This window comes from Lepeophtheirus salmonis, chromosome 4 (assembly GCF_016086655.4).
Source record: "Lepeophtheirus salmonis chromosome 4, UVic_Lsal_1.4, whole genome shotgun sequence".
NCBI lineage: Eukaryota > Metazoa > Arthropoda > Copepoda > Siphonostomatoida > Caligidae > Lepeophtheirus > Lepeophtheirus salmonis.
In genome coordinates, this window is record NC_052134.2 from 16339216 (window position 1) to 16360978 (window position 21763).

At 28.9% G+C, this 21763-nt stretch overlaps 1 protein-coding gene and 1 long non-coding RNA gene across 2 annotated transcripts in view; one reads left to right on the forward strand and one right to left on the reverse strand.

Annotated features, from left to right (window-relative positions):
- The window catches only part of LOC121116921 (DAZ interacting zinc finger protein 1), a 178788-nt gene that overhangs the window by 122270 nt on the left and 34755 nt on the right, over positions 1–21763 (forward strand). The window contains exons 6-7 of the mRNA XM_040711230.2: positions 6517–6678; positions 16841–16977. Coding sequence (XP_040567164.2) covers positions 16974–16977 — 4 coding nt within the window. The 5' untranslated portion in view covers positions 6517–6678; positions 16841–16973. The remainder of the gene's footprint in view (positions 1–6516; positions 6679–16840; positions 16978–21763) is intronic.
- LOC139905155 (uncharacterized) lies at positions 19286–21033 on the reverse strand. Its single transcript, XR_011779679.1, has 3 exons — positions 20365–21033; positions 20171–20310; positions 19286–20108 (listed from the first exon to the last, which is right to left on the reverse strand). It is a non-coding gene; the product is annotated as an uncharacterized lncRNA (long non-coding RNA).

Below are 21763 nucleotides of genomic sequence, written 5' to 3' on the forward strand. Positions count from 1 at the left end.
GGGATTTGTGTATATTTATTTTCCTAATTTAATATAACTTGAAAACTATAGTTGTATAAAATAAAGCGAGTGCAATATTTTTCTAGTTGACAATTTGAGTAATTATATTAATTTACTTTCCAAAGTTAAGTACGTATATATACGTAATTTTCATTATTACCTTCATAAATAATTAGTTTATTAAACTAAAATATTCAACAAAGAAATAATATTTAAAACTAATTTAGAAAAAACTTTTAACCAAATAATTAATTTGCTAATAATTTGATATCCTAGATACTTTACAATGTCTTGATTTGCTTTACCAAAATATATTTTCCAGGAAATTTCTATTTCATTCATTTGTATTTAAAAAGTTATATTGAAAAAGGTTATTGTCTCTTTTTTTGTAATTGAGTTGATATTAAAGCGGTTAATATTATAACTTGGAAATTTAAGGAACATAAAATTCTAAATTTTCAAAAAGTAAAAATATAGTCTCCGTTTTGAATGCTTGTAGACAGTCGTAGGCATTTCTTTCAGTGTTGCTCAGTACAAACTAATTTTAATAAAACTTCCACCTACTTTATGAAATAATCTATCATGCTATGTTTAAAATTTTTGTGTACTTTGAATAAGAATGAACAATGTAGTGAATCTTGGAATTAAGAGCACTAAAAAGTCATAACTATAGTCTTCTCATTTTGAAATTTTAATTGCATTAGATATTCACTACTTATATCCTAATAAAACCTACAAAAAATAACAAAATACATTTCCAACACCTAATCGTTATTTTTAATGTAAGTGGTATTTAACTTCTTAGGAAATTCCAATTTTGTAATTGTACATACAGTAATATTATAAATTACTTTAAGTTGTTTCAGTAGCTATAATTTCTAGTCATATTAATGGTGTACATAGATTAAATTCATGAAGTCAGTTACATATAACAAAAATTCATCTACGTACTAAGAGCAGAAAAAATGAATAACTTTTCGAATTGCTTTTACATCGAAAATTGTTTTTAAAAAGAAAAAATATATAAACTTTCAACACGATTTTACAGGATGTATGTAGAGAAGACAGTTGTTCTCCAACATCCAAAATGGTTACAGCCATTAAATTTACAATACAAATGTATGATATTGATGAAAAAAAATTGTAAGGTTTTACTCTAGATATTGAATAAAAACAATGTTTTTGATGGATAACGGTAGTTGTTTTAAGGATCATTATTTTGAGCATAATGCAGTAAATTGTTCATTGTTCTTCCTATAGTTGGAATAATTGATGATTGACTGAGGGTATACTAGGATTTACCAGAGTTATTAGGAATCATCGAACTGATAAATTTTTAAATAAACTCAAGAAATCATCAATATTATCCAGTGTTTTTTCAAAAGAACACACACACTTAAGATGTTTGCTTCTCAATAATGCAATAATAATGTTGTTAACAGTTGAAGAATTTTTTTTAATAAAATGGTATGAGTCAGGGACTATTTTAGTCCCTAGAGATCTACTTGTCTAAGCCTGGATACCCCCACTTATTGTTAAATATAATTCTTCTATCCTTATTTTAAAGTTTAGAGGTTTATAAAAATAAGAGTTGACCTATACGCTTGCACGATTTTATTCAATTTTACATAACATTCTTATGAAACTATGTACTATCTTTTTTTTGTATCATGATGAGCACACTTGATAATACATGCAAAAGTCTTGCAATATTTTATTCATATGTTATGACTACACTGTTAGTTCTTAGATCAAAGATGACTTACAATTTACATACATACATTATGATATTCAAATATGTAGATTTTGCTTTATTAATATCGAGGACAAGTGGGTGTACCCAGTATTATTTGGAGTTATTAGGCCTCGATAAATAGCCAATAAAACAAATAAATCGTCTTCTTGTCATCATGTTTAATAGTAAGAAAAAAAGAAATAGGAATACCTCTGATTCTCTTCAGTCTATGTATACTATGGATGACCTAATGGGAAAATTAACATCTATCGACAAGAAGTTTGAGTCTCTGAATAACAAATTCAACCCACTAACTCATGAAATATAACCAACCAACAAGAAAGTTGATAATGGGGAAAAGTAAATTGATAGTCTCAAACAATGGACTGATTTTGAAATACGGGAGAGAGAGGACAATAGAAGAAAACTGATAATATACAGTCTTTCGTCGGAAATGGAGTCAAAAGAGATAATTGTAGAAAAGTTCGGAATTGAAAAATGTAAAATCAAATACGTTTTTCGTATAAGGAGTAAACAGAATGGCCACTATAATTGGGGGTAGTTGAGGACTTGACCAAAGAACTTATTATCAGTAAAGAAAAAGAATATGTGAATTTCAAAGCATGTCTTACAAAATACCAAAGAGACGCCGACCAGAAGGTCTATGAAGATTGTAAAGAAAAAAACGCTGTAACATCAGACCTCTTTCAGCTTGTAAGGAGGTCTGGGCAGCTAAGAATCATCAAAAGGAAAAACTAAAGATTTTTTACATAAACATCAGGAGCTTATTCCACAAAATCCATACACTTCAAATGATTATTAACGAACCTCCAACCGTAGTTATACAAGAGCTTTTAATCTCCAAGAATACTCTGGCGAATTTTTTGAACTGTGTACAATTCAAGTTCAAAATTTGAAATGCATATGTGTATACATATCCCCCGACTCCAATAAGAAAATTGTCCTTGAGCTCATCTCTTTCATGAAGGAAATTAGTAACTCAACCATAATTTTGCAGGGACATCAATATTATTGCACTTGACTGTAATATTATGACACCTTATTCCAACTCATCAAATCTACTTATCCAGGCTTTTCTTGACTCCTTTCTCCACCAATGCATCACTGAATCTACACACAAGAAAGGAAACATATTAGATATTGTCCTCCCTAATTCATCATGTAATATTAAGGCCGAGGTCATGAAGGAGGTGTCCCTCTCAGATCACTACCATGTTATTGATGCTGATTACATCCTCAAGTTGATAAAGCCACACGAGTCACCCACCTAAACTCTATATTTTTAAAACACCGATTACATAGCAATCCAAACAAGGTTGTTATCCATTGACTGGGTTTCACTCTTCTCCGCCCGAGTATCTCAACGAACATAGTACAAGGTGTCGAGGATATGTGGTCTACATTTTGTGATATACTTTACTCCCTTATTGATAAGTACGTTCCCAGAAAAAAATCTCATAATAATAGGGGTTCTCCATGGACTAATGAGAGCATCGTCTTATTAGCAATGAAGAAAAGAAAAGCCTGGTGTCAATACCAAAAATTCCCATGTCCTTAAAACTTAGAAAACTCTCAGCTCTCCGAAATGATGTTAAACTTCTGGTGTCTTCGAGTAGACGTAAATTTGAAGATAAAATGTTAGTTAACTTTGATAAAAATAACCTCAAGCCTGTTTTCTTTTATTTGAAACACAAATCGGGGCCGCTCAATATGACTTTTAACGAATTTAAATTGGATGACGGTACTCGAATGACCGATGACCATAGTATTACAAATCTTTTTAACAACTTTTTTCACTCAGTTCACTCAACAGATTCCGAGACTCCTTACATTGATTAACCACTCACAGATAACCGTCCTCGCCTATCCAAGATTTTGTTTGGAGAATCAATAAAAACTATTTCCTTCCTCAATAGTTCTTCCTCATCGGGTCCTGATGGTATTTGTGCTTTCTTCTTGAAGAACCTTAGTAATGTTATTTACTTCACTCTTACATTGATATTCAACAAGTCGATGTAGTAGGGAGTGGTGCCGTTTGACTGATAATGTGCCAATATTTTCCCAATATACAAAAAAGGAAGCCATAAGGATGTTCGTAATTACCGACCAATTTCCATCACAAGCCAGATATCTCGACTAATGGAGAAATTTATCAATTCTGAAGTGAGAAAATTTTTGAAAAACACAATTTGATATCTCTCAGACTACATGTATTCCGAAGTAGAAGGTCTTGTGTTACAAACCTTTTATCATTCTTGGATAATGCCGCTCGAAGTAGAGACTCCTCATTGGTTACATATGTTTTGTACTTTGACTTCAGCAAGGCGTTCGACAAGGTGCTGTATGGTGGGCTCGAACGTAAACTATATTGTATTAGGATTGGGTGAAATATTGCCGTGGATTTCATCTTTGCTCAGAAATCAAGATCAGTGAGTTGGGATTAATGGCTATGTATCAGCTTCAATAGGTGTCCTATCCTTTGTACCTCAGGGTCGTTTCCTTGGAACTACCCTCTTCTCAGTCTATATTAACGACCTGTGTGAATACCTCAGATCCAAAATAGATATGCATGCTGACGACCCCAAGCTTGTTTGCCACTAAGAAGAGGAAGCCAAACATGATTTCAGATAATTTCTGAGGTGGAGCGACTGTTGAAGAGTTCCTTTAAATCATGAGAAGAGCTCTTGTATGATTTTTCGGAGCGGTGCTATTGATCTTCGAAATATGAAGAATATAGGTGTCTTGAAGGATCTTAGAATGCTGACATCTTCTAATATGAAATTCAGCACTCACATTTACAATATTGTTAGAAAAGCAAACAAAGCGCTTGGTTGTATTAAAAGGAGTTTTTAAAACAAGAAATATGGAGCTGATGAAGAAGCTTTATGAAGCATATGTTATACGTATTTTAAACTACGCTTCTCAGTTGTGGAATCCAATGTATAGAAAGGAAATCAGAGCTATTGAAAGTGTAAGGAAACGCTTTATTAAGATGGTATGTGGCGATATATCCTATGAGGTTGGTTTACATCTAGTCGGGCTGTTGTAGCTTGAAAAGAGGAGGAAACTTCAGAATGTGGTATTGATGTTTAAAGTTATTAATGGACTGACTCATTGTAATATCAAGCCCAAAGTATGTAGTAAGGTATACACTACTAGGTTGTCTTCCGATTTTTACTTAGTTCAGTCATTGACATATACTAATTACCTCCTCCAACATAGCTTTTTTTAATCGAACTATGCGGATACAGAACAGCCTCCCTGAAGAGGTGAGAAGAACGTCTTCACTTTGGAGTTTTTAAGAGACTTTAAAAAAATAATCAACATCTTCTTTAATTCCACACCACATTATGTCATTTGATTTTACCATACCATTTCATTAGATTTTATTATACCTTATCTAATGTTTTATTATATTTTATCATGAGCCGACAATTTAGGTTTTTTTTAGCCATTAGTGGTGCATACCATCCAAATAAAAAATAATAATAATGAAAACATTTGTGCTCAGCTGTAGCTACACACACTCGTTGCTACATTTTTATTAATTACATCAAGTAGTCGCGCAGTTCTAAAATAATACATGAACAGTCAAAATTAGCTAATGTAGTTTGACTATAAGTTGAAATAATTTTAGTAGAAATTTGAGATATTCTAAGCTTGTGTATTGTCAGTCCATATTTATTTGGGCATGCTCAGTCTTAGACCGATCTTTTGGACTGTTCTGTCCTTGGTACCTGTCCTTAATTGTCGGACTTTGGAATTTTTTCTAGAAATATCAATGGTTTGTTAAGCCAAATAAGATATATGATATACTCGTTAAGAGCATTCAAACATTATTATGATACAGTTTTCGAGTACACCAAATTAAAAAAAAAACTAAAAAAAGTTGAGTATGACTAACAGTGAATTTTATGACGGTTAATGTTCATCCTGGCCTTGTGAAAGATAATCATGACAAATGTCCTCCTGATATAGTGTAGGGGAAAGAGTGCAAGGGTTACAATTCCCCCGATTTCTGAAGGGAACTAAAAATATTCATTGTATATTGGAGCAAGTAGTGCAGAATATTCGGACGATATTTACAGGTAAAAAATAAATATCATTAATTCAAAAAAGAGTTATCAAGAAAATATCTCTTTAAATAAATGTCGGCCAGGTATGTTACTTTTAAAAAGAAATTTCAAAAACGGTACTCTAATATTTTAATTTTTAGCTGTATTTTTACTTATATTACCTATTTTTAATTTCTCCTAAAATTATACAATTTAAAAATTCAAGGACAATGTGCCACCCCTTAATATTGATCAATATGGCTCATACTTTTTATTTATTTATTTTTTACAAAAAGAAAATGCTTTTTGTGTTATTTCCGCTTAACTTTCTAAGAAAAACATAATTTAAGAACTAATAAAATTGTGTATTTCTCATTTTCATTTAAGTTTTGTATATTATGAGGCCTTAATTGTCAACTAAGCCTGAGTTTCATTAGGAAAAATACTCCTTCAATGTTTGTTTTTATTGATTGATTTAAATATTTATGTTTGGGTAAATATTATCAAATAAATACAATTTGAAAAAAAAACAACACATTTACAGACCAATCACGATTATTTTAAATTTGATGGCATTGGGATTTGAGTGTTTTCTTTTTAATTATGTATTTTTAAGTTAAACTCCATCCACACTTAAATTTTATCTTTATAATCATGAACACTCAATACAAACTCTAATTTATTTATCCTTTCATTTTATTTTAGACGCAAACCATTGATTATTCAGACATAAGTTCACATGATAATAATCAAGAAAAAGATTGGGTCAATCATGAGTTCATTATTCATCGCTTTGAGGAGTATCAAAATATCATCAGGGATCAGCATGAGGAAATTGAAGTTATCAAGGAACAGCTACGGCTACATGTGAGTAAAAAAGAGCAGCAATGATTTTACTTTTCATTGCATAGGCGTAGTTTACTGGAACAATAAATACTTGAATGAAGGGTAAATAATAGTGGCAACCAATTCTCGTGCATGTTTTTTGTTTTTTTAAAGTTTTACTAAGCTTCATTCAAACCTGGTCTTACAACCACCTGTTTTAACCATGTCATCACACTAAACGTTGATATCCCTTTTTCAAATTGAGGATGATAAAAAATGGGAAACTTGGTTGTTAGGGCACTTGGTCTAAGTGGTTACTTTTCCCGTTTCTTGGCCTGACCACTTAATACAGGTTTGACTTTAATACAGTTGGTAGACTGAGTAAATTTACTATAATATTAGTGAAAATAATACCTTCTAGAGGTTGCATTAAAATTGAAACGTTTTTCAAGCATCAATCACAAGAACGGAACCGACTTTATGTCCCATATTCAGGACACTTATAATTTTGATTAAGAATGCTTAAAAGCAAATGGATATTCAGAAATGTAGGCTAGAGGCCATTAGACTTTTAACCCAGATACAAAAGAAAAATCTAATTTAAAAAAAAAAAAAATTAATCGTATTAAATTTCATATTTGTAATTCCTTTATTCATTGGAACTCTTAAGCTTATTTATGACTACAATAGGGCAAGCGATTTATTAATTAAAACATTTAATCAAATATAAAAATTAAATGGAAAAAAAATCTTACAATATTTTAAAAGGAAATTTTAGATATAGAAGAAGAAATTTGATTAAAAAAATAACCTTTTAATAACAAGTTATGGTTTACTGATTATTTTATAGTTACTTTAATTATAATTTTTTAATTCATTTATTTTGCAAAGTATCAAATTTCAAAAATATAATATTTATATTATATAGTCATTACTGAGGATATTTCCTCGGCTTTTTATTTATTTTAAGCTACCTCAACATTAATCCATTACAGATTATAATTATGTAGTGCAGTTAGAAATAATTCAGGGACACAGTTGACCTAATTATGACTCAAATAAGATAATTATATTTTTTTTTTAAATCTCAAAAGTTCTTAGAGCCCTTTTCATATAGGTTAATATGTATATACATGAACAAAACTTCAAGGAAAATAAGATATTTACATGTATAATTGCTATTATTTGATATAGTTATCTAAGCATCGTGTATTTTGCCCAATATTACATCTGAAACAAATAATTTTCGCCTTTCCCTTACACATTTGACCTTTGAAATATCTTAAATGAGGGGTAGACCTAATAAGGGAAAATCAATTGTGGCCTCACAAGCTTTTCCTAGCTGCTCCCCTCAAAAATAGATGGAGACTGGGTCAACATGATGGATAAATTATAAACAAGATAGATATACATTTATTCTAACTTTCATGAGTCGCCAGTTTTGAACAACAGAAGCACTCCTGACCAGTTAAATAAAGGCTGCTTCTCTTTCATTAATATAATTATTCCTTAATGGACAGTTGTTATTACATACAAAAGATCAATCCATCCTATGCCTTTGAGTACATAGAAACGCTATCAAGAAATGTCAGATTCACATACTTGTTTTGAAACTACCGTCTTGTCTATCAAATGAAATGAATATCTTTAAAACTGTTTCAATTTTTTGTTAAAAGTTAGATATTTAGTATGAAATCAATTCAGTCGTTTAAATCAATGTACTTACTCTACTTGAGAGATGTTAATTTTTTAACCGTCTAATTTCAAAAAGGAAATACAATTTTAAAAATGATTGGACAATATTCAAAATTGATCTTGAGCAACAAGATATAAGATTGATAGATTAAAAGTTTTTAAGATATAAAATTAATAGATTTATATATTTTAAGATTGTAGATTAAAAAAATCATACTTATTGTTAATGGTAAAATAATTAACTTATTGACTGTAATGGGGTAAAAAGGATATTTTAGCAATATAAAGCTTTATTTGAACTTAGTATTTGTTACATATTTTGTAGGGAGGGGCGTTAAAGTTAGGACTTATTTACTAGGTATGGACCTTATAAATTTGTAAGTTTGAGATACCTTACGTGAGACTTCAACTTTTGAAATCGTTGAAGGACTCATTTAATAGAAACGAATTATAAATTAAAAATCCACCCTAAAATCATGTTTTTATTATGTAAAAATAAGATCATGGACTGACAATGAATTAAATATTGAAATTTGTAGAAATTCTCTTCCATTTTGTGTGCATTCTATAAGTTTGCCCGCACGTCATACTTTTCCTTTCCATCTCAAAATTGGAGATCCGTAAAAGGGAAAGTTGAAAATCAATCCTGAAAACCTTTTAACAATAAGAAAATAAATCTTTTAGGAGGATCGAATCAAAGAATATATATTTTTAGAGTAGAATGAGATAGATCTCTACTTTTTCGAGAGATTCGGACAATTAGTACATTGTATGATCATGAAAGTACATAAGTAAAAAATCGAGTTATATAAAGGAACTTGTACGTTTTTCTGTTTTTGAGTATGTCAATCCTTGGACTGAGGCATGAGGACAGTGGAGATCCTTATGCAAGAAACTACGAATTTTTATTGTATCTACCATGAATCGAGACTACATTTTTATTTTTTCCCTTTAGTTTTCACTTTAAAGGACTCAAGTAAATACGATTTTGTAAAGAAATTTATAGATAAAGATCCCTGGCAAAGTTATTTTATAATCATTAAAAGGTTACGAACATTATATTTGACTTTACACTGTCGCTTATTCCAATTTCGAGATAGAAAGAGAAATCATGACGTGTTTTAAGCACTCAGTGTTGAAGATGGGGATAAATCATGTTAATATATTTTAAAACCAAATGTAAATAAAAAAATTTAAATGTTTGTATCATGCTTATAACTTGAGTTATCTTTGTTTAAAGTAGAAAATTGGTGCTTTTTATTTATAGACTCATAGCTCCAAGAAAAATATATTCAAAAAGTTTATAAATATCTCATTTGAAAGCTGAAAGTCTAAACATTAATTTAAAAAAAAAAGTATGTCCCAAAAACACTCTATAGTCGGCGGAAAAAAGTTATGGATTGTAATCTTCGTTCTATTATTTGCATAAAGTACTTTACTTATTTTAATGTATCACCTAAGTTTCAGATATTGATTAATATATTTTGAACCATTAACAAATGTGGTAATGGTAGAATATTTCATGCCATTGAGCTAAGAATTTGTTTAGTATGTTGTAGATTTAAATAAATTGTAATTTATACGGAATAGTTTCAATGAAAATAAAGATATACATATATCTTCACATGTAGCTACTCAAAGCTTATTTGAATTCATTTATGTTATTGTTCAGAATGAAAGAATAATAATGTGTTTATAAAAAGTGATGTGATGACATATTAGCCAGATAATACTTTTGACCCTAGATTGCTCACTAACAAAAACAGTTCTCCCTAGATACACGCTCAAGGCTACATACAATACGCTGGCAATATTTTATTAATATGACTACATTGTTATTTTTAGTTTGAAAATATGTATATGATTTATATCACGGAGAACTACATATATATTGTGCACCCTGTATATACAATCTATGCTACATTCAAATGTCCTGTAAGATTTTATTGATGCGATTACATTTTTATTGCTTAGATAAAGAATATGAATGTGATATATTTTCAAATATATCTTTCAAACTTTGGATTTAAAAAGTGTGCCCATGATTGTTTTTACATGACAAAATATGAAAATAACATTTATAATCCATAATTTCTACTTTTGTGCAACAAATTTTATTTTTTGGTCAAATCTATTTTTGGTTCTTTCCTATCTAGATGGCATAATATTTTGCCTCAAACGGTCATTCATAAATTAATAAAGAAAAAAAAAATACTTTGTAGCGTTCTTGGAAAATTAATTTGGAGAAAATTGAAATGAGGTTCCTTTGAAAACTATAAATATATTTATATCTCAGAGTTTCTTAGAAATAAATAGAAATATTATTTTCTAAACAACGTCAATTAGCTAAAAATTGACATAGAAGGCTTATAACTGGGTCGTTAATAAATATAAAAAGGCCCATATCTCATTTTCATAAAAGAAGTCAGCTCATATTTGTGTAAAAAATATTAATGTTATTCGGAAAGTTGAATATTACACATTTTCCCCTGACAAAAGAAAAAAAAAAGGACAAATCCTACCACCAACACTGGATGAGAGAGCAAATTTGGAAGGAATAATTCAGTTTCCCTTCAAAGGTTTTTATAATCAGATAACAAGAGAGAATAAAACAAAATGATACAAAAGTATCTTTGCAGAATACAATTCATTTTTAAAAATAAAGAAAGCATTTTCTTGGGAAATCCCAAGATCTGAAAATATGTCTCAAATGACAATCAAAGTGTTGCTTTATAGTAAGTGGAGCGTCAACATAAAATAAATCTGGAAAAAAATCAAGAAAATCCCAATAAATTTTCTTACTTCGTATATATAAATACATGTGCTATATAAAAAAAGTTGATGGCGCCGTAGTTGACATAAACATTCAAATTGTACCATTAATAAAAAGGTATTTTGTCAATATAAACGGCACCTCAAATATTTTTATTTCGATCCACACTGTATTTTGCATTGAATTATATTTTTCTTAATGAAATTTTTTAGTTTTTATAAAAACATAAGAATATTCCAAATAAGATTTGGAGTGATTATTCTATAACTAATTATAGTTTCCATTGTTCTGGCCACTAACTGTTGGCTTCAAAAAAATTACAATTGCTTTTGCTCAGCCTAAATTCTCTATGGCTAAGATACCCAAGGACTTAAACTAATGTTCAAAACCTTTATTTGATTAAAAAGACTTATATATCTGTCTTTGAAGAAAAAATAAATTTTTTTATTGGGTTGATCAAATTTGGTAATTTAAGAAAAATCTTTCTTAAATTATTCAATAACTTTTGTTTACTTCTGAGATGTTTTGTCTTCTTCTTTGTTGATTTGCCAATCACAAAGTCCAGTTGTTTGTTACCTTTTAGCCACAATAATTTCATTACATTATCTTTAGAACTGAACGTCAATGGTATGAAAATGAATTAAAGCAAGATTAAACTAGTTGAGTTAGCATCTTACCACAATGATTATTAGATTATAATCATCTTGTAGAAACTTATCAGATATTACAGATTCAGGATACCATTATTGGGAATCGATAAAAGTAGTTTCTCAAATTCCTTGAAATTATCGATTCGATCATTCCCCGGAATCAACACTAATATATTCATATTAAAAAATAAATTTTTTAAAGAATTTTTATGTTTTTATTTCCATTATATACCCAAGTTCTAAAAAATATGAAAACTTCAACCTACATATTCTATATCTTTTGAATAAAGACTAAGATAACTCTCGAAATTTCATTTTTAACCAATTTAACAATTGGAATATTAACTAGTTACTCATATTAAGAGATATCTCTTCATTCAGGCACAAAATTATGGTAAAATTCAATGAAAACTAGGTTCGTGGAGCCAAATTATTGAAAGGGTAACAACACTGGTAAAAAAAGCTGGTATTGAACCAGTACTTGATCTCGTATTATTACAAGAGGAGGGACCAACACAATCAGCTTTTTATCAAAATATGTAGTGAATATGGTGAATAAAATACCAAAATATTTGATAGGCTTTTTATGAATATTTTTTCACATATTCAATTTATAAACTTCAGTAACAAAGGCTTTTTCCTTTTCAGAATTAATCATATGATGAATAAAATTTCAAGTTTATATCTGTTATTGTTATTGAGATATATAATAAAATATTGTTGACTTAACAGTTTTTTCAGATTTCGCTTACGGACAATGAACATTATATGTTTATATTTTTTTGGGTGTGGGGCTAGAGGGGCTAACGTGTACACACTTAATTTGTATTAATAACAATAAAAATCATATTAATTTAATGGTGTGTGCTTTCTTTCTTGAAATGATTGGCTATATCATTTAAGTAAATTTAATCAACCAATAAAAAAGAGCTCATTGGAAAAAAATTGGAAAGGATTAAAAACTCATAAAGGGATTATCAATAAGTAGTAATTAAAAAGTGATATATTTTATGGGAAGAAAGAGAAAACAGTTTAAAAAAGTATTAGTTAAAGATAGTAAGGAAGAGGATCAATATAAGAAATGTAGGTACTAGTGTCCTTTGGTAATGTCAACACAAAAGCAAGTTAAAATAATTTTTCTCAAAATTACAAATGGGTGGCATTTGTATTCTTGTGCGAGTTATTGTAAATTTCTATAAAGAAACTATTCTTTTTACCCCTTTGAAAGCAATGCAAATTCCCCTTTAAGTAGTCAAAATTAAAATATATTTTATTTGAAAGACCATATCAGGTAAAATATATATATCTTTAATCAAATAGAGGTTCTAATTTCTAGTTAAAGTATCTTAACTCATATCATAAATTTGAAGTAAAAACCAATAATTGTCTCAAATATGTCTATAAATATCAGCCTGAGCAGTGTATATTGCATATATATGTATATAAAGTAATAAAATTTATTGGGAAATTCTCCTTTTCTTAATTTTTATTCTAGATTATTTTATGTTGACGCACCGCCAAAATAATTTTTTACCCATACAGCTCAATGGGGACAGTGTCAAGATTTGCAATAGGAGTTAAATGATATTTTACGTGTTAATTATAAAATGAATATATAAAATATTTTCAAGGAAATGTTTGATATTGACAACAATGGGTAACTGTTGTAAAAAAGAAATTATGTTTATTTATTTGTAATTTATACAAATTATTGTATTTAAACATTAATTACTTAACATCTGGATAAACTATTCCCTGTTAAAATTCTGCAACTTCTCCATTATAACTCTTACTGTTTTGATTCAATGAGTCACATAGATGTATTATTTTATATGTTATTTTTCATAGAAAGAGATTATTCTTCCTGGACATGAAATATTCCTTCAAATTGTGTGGTTCCTTGTTGCCACAATGACAAAATATCTGGTAAAAAGCTGAATGATAATAAAATAAGAGCTTTAAAGAGCATAAATTTCCAGCATCAAAGATGGAAATTCTTAAGAAGGGGAAATCCTCTAAACCAGTGGTTCTTAACCTGGGTTCGATCGAACCCTAGGGGTTCGGTAATTCAGTGTCTGGGTTTCAGCGAAGGTCAAAATACACATGATTTGTGATGACACGCTCCATTTGACCAATTAATCAGGGTTTGGTAAATATTAATATGAAACTATTGGGGTTCAATACCCTCAACAAGATTAAGAACCAGTGGGCCATCCAAATAAATGATGTACTTGGTAAAAAATTGTATATATTTATTTTAATGATATCTGATGAGGGTTTGTATATAATTATTATTGCTTATACATGGAGAATTTTTCACCAGAAGATCCACAATTCTATAATTGAATACTTAAATTACAAATGAGGGTCTTCAATGGATGATCGGATAAGTCCCTATCTCAATGTTTATGATTTATGACTATTTAACAATAATTAATTCTTCTCTTCTACAATTGTTATTTAATGCAAGAGTTATTTATTTTAAATGTTCTAATAACGAGGTTTGGTGGGTTGTGTCTATCCAGATGTCAAGTAATCTATGATTTAACTTATTATACCGGGTTTTTTTTTATCTATAGCTTATTTTTAATTTATATTTCACTGTAGAAGTGAGATTTGTTTTTGTTTTTTCTGCCTTTTGGATTTTAATTAAATTTTTTATTGATGTGATGTTTGCACTTTTAAATATACCTGAGCTTCCGAGGTACATGCTATTAACATTTGTAGCTACATTTCATTTGGAGTTTCCATTAGCCTTGGGAGGCTATGTTGTTGCATATAAATAAGATATATAAAAATACAGGGCAATATTTCGGTCACATATAGCCATTGTATTCCAATTTCTGGGGTGATTTGATATAACCCAAAAAGTGTTTTCAATCTTCATTTGATTTGTACGACTTAACTTGACATCGATATACCCTTTAAAATAGAATAGGTCGATTTCTAATTATTTTGCTGAGACGATGAATTTTCAATACTTTAAATGCATTTTGCAGCACTTTCAAAGGATTCATAACAGTAATTAGTTTATGATTGATAATAATTCGGGGGAATATACAAAAGTAATCCTGTTTCAATTTAAGAAAATACCTTCTAGATTGTTTATTTTTATTTGTATTACTTTTTCTCAGATGAAGCTGCATTGATAAGAGATATGTAGATATTTTAGTACTACAATTAATCCAAGGAACCTAGGAAATTGAATTCAATATACATACTAAGTATATGTCGTATAGATCCTTTTCTAGGAGTAACCAAGTGTCGAACCTACTCAGATTGAGTTCAAAATAATAATTTAACTTGAGCTCCATAGCTTGGGTTTGTGCTAATTGACTTCAACGCTATTTTATAGCTGTTTGCAGTTAATTTAATAGAATTTCATGACCACTAAGCTGCTCTCTTTCAAAATATTATTTAATATGCAAGATGATATATTTTTTTACAACTCATTGTCAGCACCCCTAGGTTTCGTCAAAAAACTACGCCTATTCCTTCGCCATCACTTTGTTTGTTTGAAGTATCCCTTAGTTGTTGAAAAAGGTTTTTGTTTCAATTGATACTCAATGCATTAATAACTCTTTTTTGGAAAGGTATATCTCTTTAACAGACCTCTTGAACTTATCACAATAATTAGCAACATCAAATCCGGATAAGTTATAGTTTTATCCAATTGACGATACATAATTTTCAATAATGATTGATACAAAATCTTGTAAAAATATAGCATAATTGTAGAGTTTCTTTCAAGACTCAAAGCAAATATACACAAAGTGTATCAAACATTTTTCCCATAGAAGACACTGTACTTACTTATAAATATATTAACATCTATTGTTTTTACAGGTTATTTAAGACTAATGATGTTATTGTATTAATTGGTGATGATATTATCTTTTATTGTATAGTTACTTTTGTTTGAAAGTAATTCCGATCGGAATATACAGAGTAGAGACTCCAAAATATATAGTATAATTTAATTATGATCCTCCCCACCCCCCGTTATTTTTAATCATAAAAAAGAAACGACGGCTGAAACAAAAATAAACAAGTTTTATTTTTATCCTATTTTTCTATGTGTAAACATCTCGGAACAATAACATAATAGGCATGGTTTGTGTGATTACTTCACTGGAGTATCACTGCCGAGATTGCCGGAATGGATCTCCAGCAGTTCCATTCAGATAGCCTAAAACATCAAAAGTCATTCATATATGGAAGCTAATATTTCTTCCCTATTTTTTCCATTACTAAAAATAAAAATAAACTAAATATTAGAATCTCAAAATATTTAATGTTAAGCAAGGTCAATTTTGATTGATTTTTTCAGTTTAACTTTAAAACAATTGAAAAAAAATATTTTATTCCAAATATGATTATTTATTGTACTTGATAGTTGTATGATAAGACACATTTTATAGGAACATAATTCAATATAAAAAACGGATCTTTAACAAAAGGATTTAATGGCCAAACATATTGCAGTTTAAGGTTTTATTGTAATTTTGTATTTTATGGCTTAATCAACAATAATAAATGTGGATTTTTAGGTGGCTGATGTATAATGTTCCAATTTTTTTTGCATAGTATAATTACACAAAAAATGTAATCTTATAAAATAAATTTAGAAGCTGTATTTCATATAATTTATAGTAACAGTACTAAATAACCCTTATTTTTGAAAATCAACTGTAAAAAATGAATTCGATAGCTTAATTGCAAATTATTCAGAGAAATTATAATTAAGCTCATGATTTCAATTTCAATCTGGAACTTGGAAATGTTGTCTATAGAAGTGAAAATTTACACAGTAGGGTTTTGTACTGAGGATCAACTTTTGATAGGAACCAAAATAGTAATTTTTGAAACCCTTTCACATATATAAATGAACAAACCAATACTAAATAGTCAATTAATCAATAATTATCAAAAGTAAATATATTCATACTACTAATGATTAATAATATACATCCAATATGTAATAATAACGTACTTATGTAAAATGAGAAATTTTCACAGAAATATTTAATATGCTTGTTAGTTAATGAACATCATCACTAATTGGGATCTTCTTTATATACATCAGTTGCAGGAAGAAAACAAACTCATTTCCCAAGAAAGGTTCTGGCAAGCCAAGTTTGAAAGGCTAAGGAGTGCGCATGCTGAGGAATTGAAGAACTTGTTGAAAGGAGGCTCTCATCAAAAAAGTATAACTGTAAATGGGTATGTATAATGGATATTTTTAATACATTCTAAGGAAATCAATCTTCCAATGTACCTGTTCATACTTCCTCACTCTACCCGTGAGGAAGTATAGCTCAATTAAAAGTAACCCTTTCCGTACCGATGAGACTTGAGAGTCCCACCAAGACAATTGAGCCAAACCCGTTGGGTCCTCTAGTTACTTTTCTATCCCTCCTCAAAAAAAAAAAAACCTATGGACGCCCCTGATGACATCACTACCATTATATAATTTTCCCCCATTTGCAAATAAACTCGGTCGACGCTGCACCAAGATTAACTTTATATTATTCATAAATGTGATAGCTATAAATTATGAACATAAATTAAGAAATAAGATTTTTTTTGTGTGTCTACATATATTAATATCCAAAATAAAACCTGATTCATATATTTGGAATATGTGTATAAGAGAAGAAACTTTACAATATAATTTGGCCCTGATGGGACTATTATTATTCCTTGCCTGGTCCGGAAAGCATTAAATATTGCTGCTTTATTATAAATATTTTCGGAATGGTTTTTTAATAATTAAAAAAAAAAAAAATTACAATTTTTAGAAAGTATAAGATGATAACATTTTTTTACTGTTGAGAAGTCATTTTTTAAAGGGATTTTGATGAACTTTATTTTAAATCCACGATTAAAGTTCTTAATGACCAACAGGTAAAAATAGTCTATACTCCTTAAATATTAAATATACTCATAAACTATACTCAAAAATGTGATTCTATGACAATTTTTATTGGGATAATTAAAGTCTGGTATCATGATGATGCCTTCAATAAAATGAAATAAAATGTGTCTTTACCTGGTTGATTCAACGTCATATCGAGTTATAATGTTCATAAATGAAGAGGGTGGACATATTGACTACTAGTTTATAATTTTTTTTTATTGACCAGCGGATCTTTAAACAATAAAATAGATATATCTGAAATGTTGTTTCATTTTTTCCTTGTCCCAACTAATATGCACGAGACTATATGAAAATGCATATGTGAAAAAAATTATGGACAATGTTAAATTCCATATTTCTATTTTCCATACAGATCGACTATAATAATTTTAGAAATACAAGTATTCGATTTTTCTTTAGTTGATTAATATTGATGGTATCCTTAATATCAAGTTTCGTTTTTTCCCAACAAAAACGTGAGTTAAAGACTCAAATTTAAATATTATAATTATTCATTTCATAACATTGATACAACGATATTAAATTGAAGAGCAATGCGGATTTGATACTCATATTTGCAACACTTTTATCTTGAAAAATAGATGAGAAATAACAGTTAAAAAAGGCTAAAAAGTATTTATCGATAGTTATGCACTTTTAAATTAATTAATAAGATAAATCCTTTTTTAATTTGATGTAAGTAATTTTTAAAAAACTCCATTAAATATTCACGTAAATATTTGACGGGAAAGTGACGAAGGGTTAAAAGTTGGAGAGGCTTACTTAACTTCCTAGATATCGATTAATTTTGGTCCCTTTTTTACTTTTTCTTCAAATAAACTAAAAATGAAGTGAGATGTAGTGAAGTTAAATGTCGACCCTAATATTTTTATTACAAATGATACAGACTGTTATAATAACTTTTTATGCTCTAAAATGTGTGAGGAGAAATATATGAGATTTTACTCGAGATCTTGAATGCAACAAGAAAGAAACTTTATTTTTTATTGGTAGAATTATTGCCTCTGGTCGTTTTGGCGATTTTTAATAGTAGTTTGTGATCTTTAAAGTAATCGTGACCTGTAGTGAAATGATATTATGTGTGTTGACTTTTACATTAAGAGAGGATCTTATTTTCATCGTGGTGTGCTCATATTTATTTTTAATTTATGTTTTGGTTTGGAAGTGGTGTTTGTTTTAAGTCTTTTATATAAGTGTTCTCTTTGGGATATTATTTTATTTGTAACAATGGGATGAATGTATTTTGATATGAAATATACTTCAACTTCTTCGGTATATGCTATACGTATAGTTGATAATATTGTAGAGAAAAACGCGTGCGAGGAGACAGGGGGGAGAAAGACACATGGTATCATTGTTTAAAATACTGATGTGATTATCACTGATAATCACATCAGCATTTATCAGTTGCCTGCTTAATTATGATTTTTGAGGGTGTAACGAAAGTATTTATTAGCAAAATGTTTAATAACATATAATTGACTTAGACGATTTTTATCCGTTACAGTAGATTTGGAAACGTCACACTCCATGAAATAGTAATTTATTGTGAACCATATTCTCAGAAAAATAACTAATAAAACGACAAAATAAGAGTATTTCGAAATATATTTGAAGTTCCAAATTTAAAATAGAAGGCTTAAATTAAATATAATCTACATACTAAAAAATAAAACATCATACATTTAAGTTAAATATACAAAATTAAACAATTAGAATCATATAACTAATAATAACAATAAATTATAAATACAGAATATTGAAATAATAGATTGATCCAAATAATATCTTCTTGTTCTAACATCGGAATTCAGTTCAATATGTCATAACTTAAGGTTGCAAAATACAAGCCAGACGTGGAGTTTAATCAAAAAGATCATCACCTTTTTTCCTTATGTGCAAGTTGCATATACAATTGTGCACAGGATAGATATATTTCTACCGATGAGATTTTAATAATTATTAGTAATAAAGTAAATCATAAAATAATGTTAGATTTCAATCCATATCTTCTTCCAATCTTAGTAAGAACAGCTTTTAAAATCCCACTTTCATTTATTTCATATTTATCTAAAAAAAAGAAAAGTTAATCCATGCAGTCAAATTTAACTGATAAGACAATTCAGGCAACCATTCTTGACTTATTGTAGTTTTCTAACATGACATCGTAAAGATTTAGAGCAAAAGCTAATTATGTAGTAATGTCCGGCGATATTACTCCTTATTATGAGCATCAAAAAAGATTTTTTTCTCCGCTATTTATGCTTATATAACAACATATATACACAATTGGTAATTATAATGCTACACCCAATGCAACTACCCCCGTTGTTGTGACCATTTAAGCAGTTGTTTTTCCCTTTTATGAGTTTTCTGAACACCATTTCTTGGAGCCTATCAACCATAGCTAAGCCTTATGTGATAAAGAAGTAATATTTATTGACTATGTAATATTGGAAAACCTAATGATCATACCCAAGTCTTTAAGTGAAGAAACTAATCTCAGACAAACTAGTTGCGAACCATCCAAAACTACTACCCCCGTTGTTGTGACCATTTAAGCAGTTGTTTTTGCCATTTAATGAGTTGTGTATCATAATTCTTGATATGTTTAGCTAAAATAGAATCATATTTTATGGTTAAATTTAAAAAAAAGATTGAATACTTACTGTTAGATAGTACAAAATTCAGAGTTTCATTTCGAAATTAGTAAATATTTTATACTTTTTACTGATAACTTGATCGTCATTTGGTGTGGACGACTCAAAACATTTTTATATGTATTTCTATAAATGACATCAGTACCAACATCCTCCATTAATTTAATGATGGTTCCTCGGGAAGGGATAGGTTTACTCGTGTATTTCTCCATAATTTTTTTGAACATAGATGATTAGCAATTGATAAGGTTATGTGCAATAATCATCTTTGTGAGATCAGAGTTAAAGTCTGACTTGATGTATTATCATTAACTTGATTTTTTAGATGAATATCCATTATCTTGATATGAGATGAGAATAATGAGTGGCGTGTAATTCTAGATAGGAGACCAAAGGCACATTTATTTCGACAAATCCGACAAACCATCTGTTTCTCATCTGGTAAGTAATTCCCAAATTCCTGGGCCTCCATTTTCAGAAATCCAGACAGAAGGCGACGTTATTTTAGGCATTTTATTCAGTTCTCTATCGACTATCACCATCTAATATTATGTTAATATTGAATAATAAAGGCGGGAATGATGACGTTCTTGATTGATAGAAGAAGATGTATATTATTTAATCAATGATGCCATAAGTATTTCTTCTCTTCTCCTCGCACGCTTTTCTATTCTTACCAAAATTATCACCCTTAGCTATACGTACGGGTTGCTGCATTAAATTGGAGTTTCCGTGAATGATTGGATGTTGAGAAATTTGACATAATTTTGTTAGTGGTAATGATTCAAGATTGATGTTTACTACAGAACTTATTTTGAAGAGATAAAGAAAATTGTATGTGAATTAAATCAAAAAGATGACATCATCATTGAAAATTGACAGCAAGTTCTTGAAGATCCAGCCTCTGCAAGCAATTTGTCTTTCTTTAAAGCTAATTTTTCAAACATTTAGGGCTTTTTTTTTTGCTCTTTTTGGGATACAAAGTCCATCAAAAATTATAGATATAATAATTGTATTTGAAAAAAATAAAATATAATGAATTAATTAATGTAACAAAAGGTACTAATTGAGGAGATTAAGCACACTTTAAATAAATAATTAAATTCCGTCTGATAATGTATATACTTTTTTATTTTAAACATTAGGCAACATTTCTGTTTAATTAAAGTAATGAAGAGGAATATTTATGCACTCTGTGAGTAATAGCTATGCCATTTTTTTTTTATTACTTTTACACCATTTTCAATCAAAGAAAATAAGCTTATGAAGAAACCAACAATAATGTTCTTTTTTTACTCATGCAAACAAAACATAAGATGAAATACATATGATTTGGCATCCATTGGAAGATAAGTGAAGACATAGACCAATTTTCTGAAAAAAAAACGACATCAATTTTTTACAATTT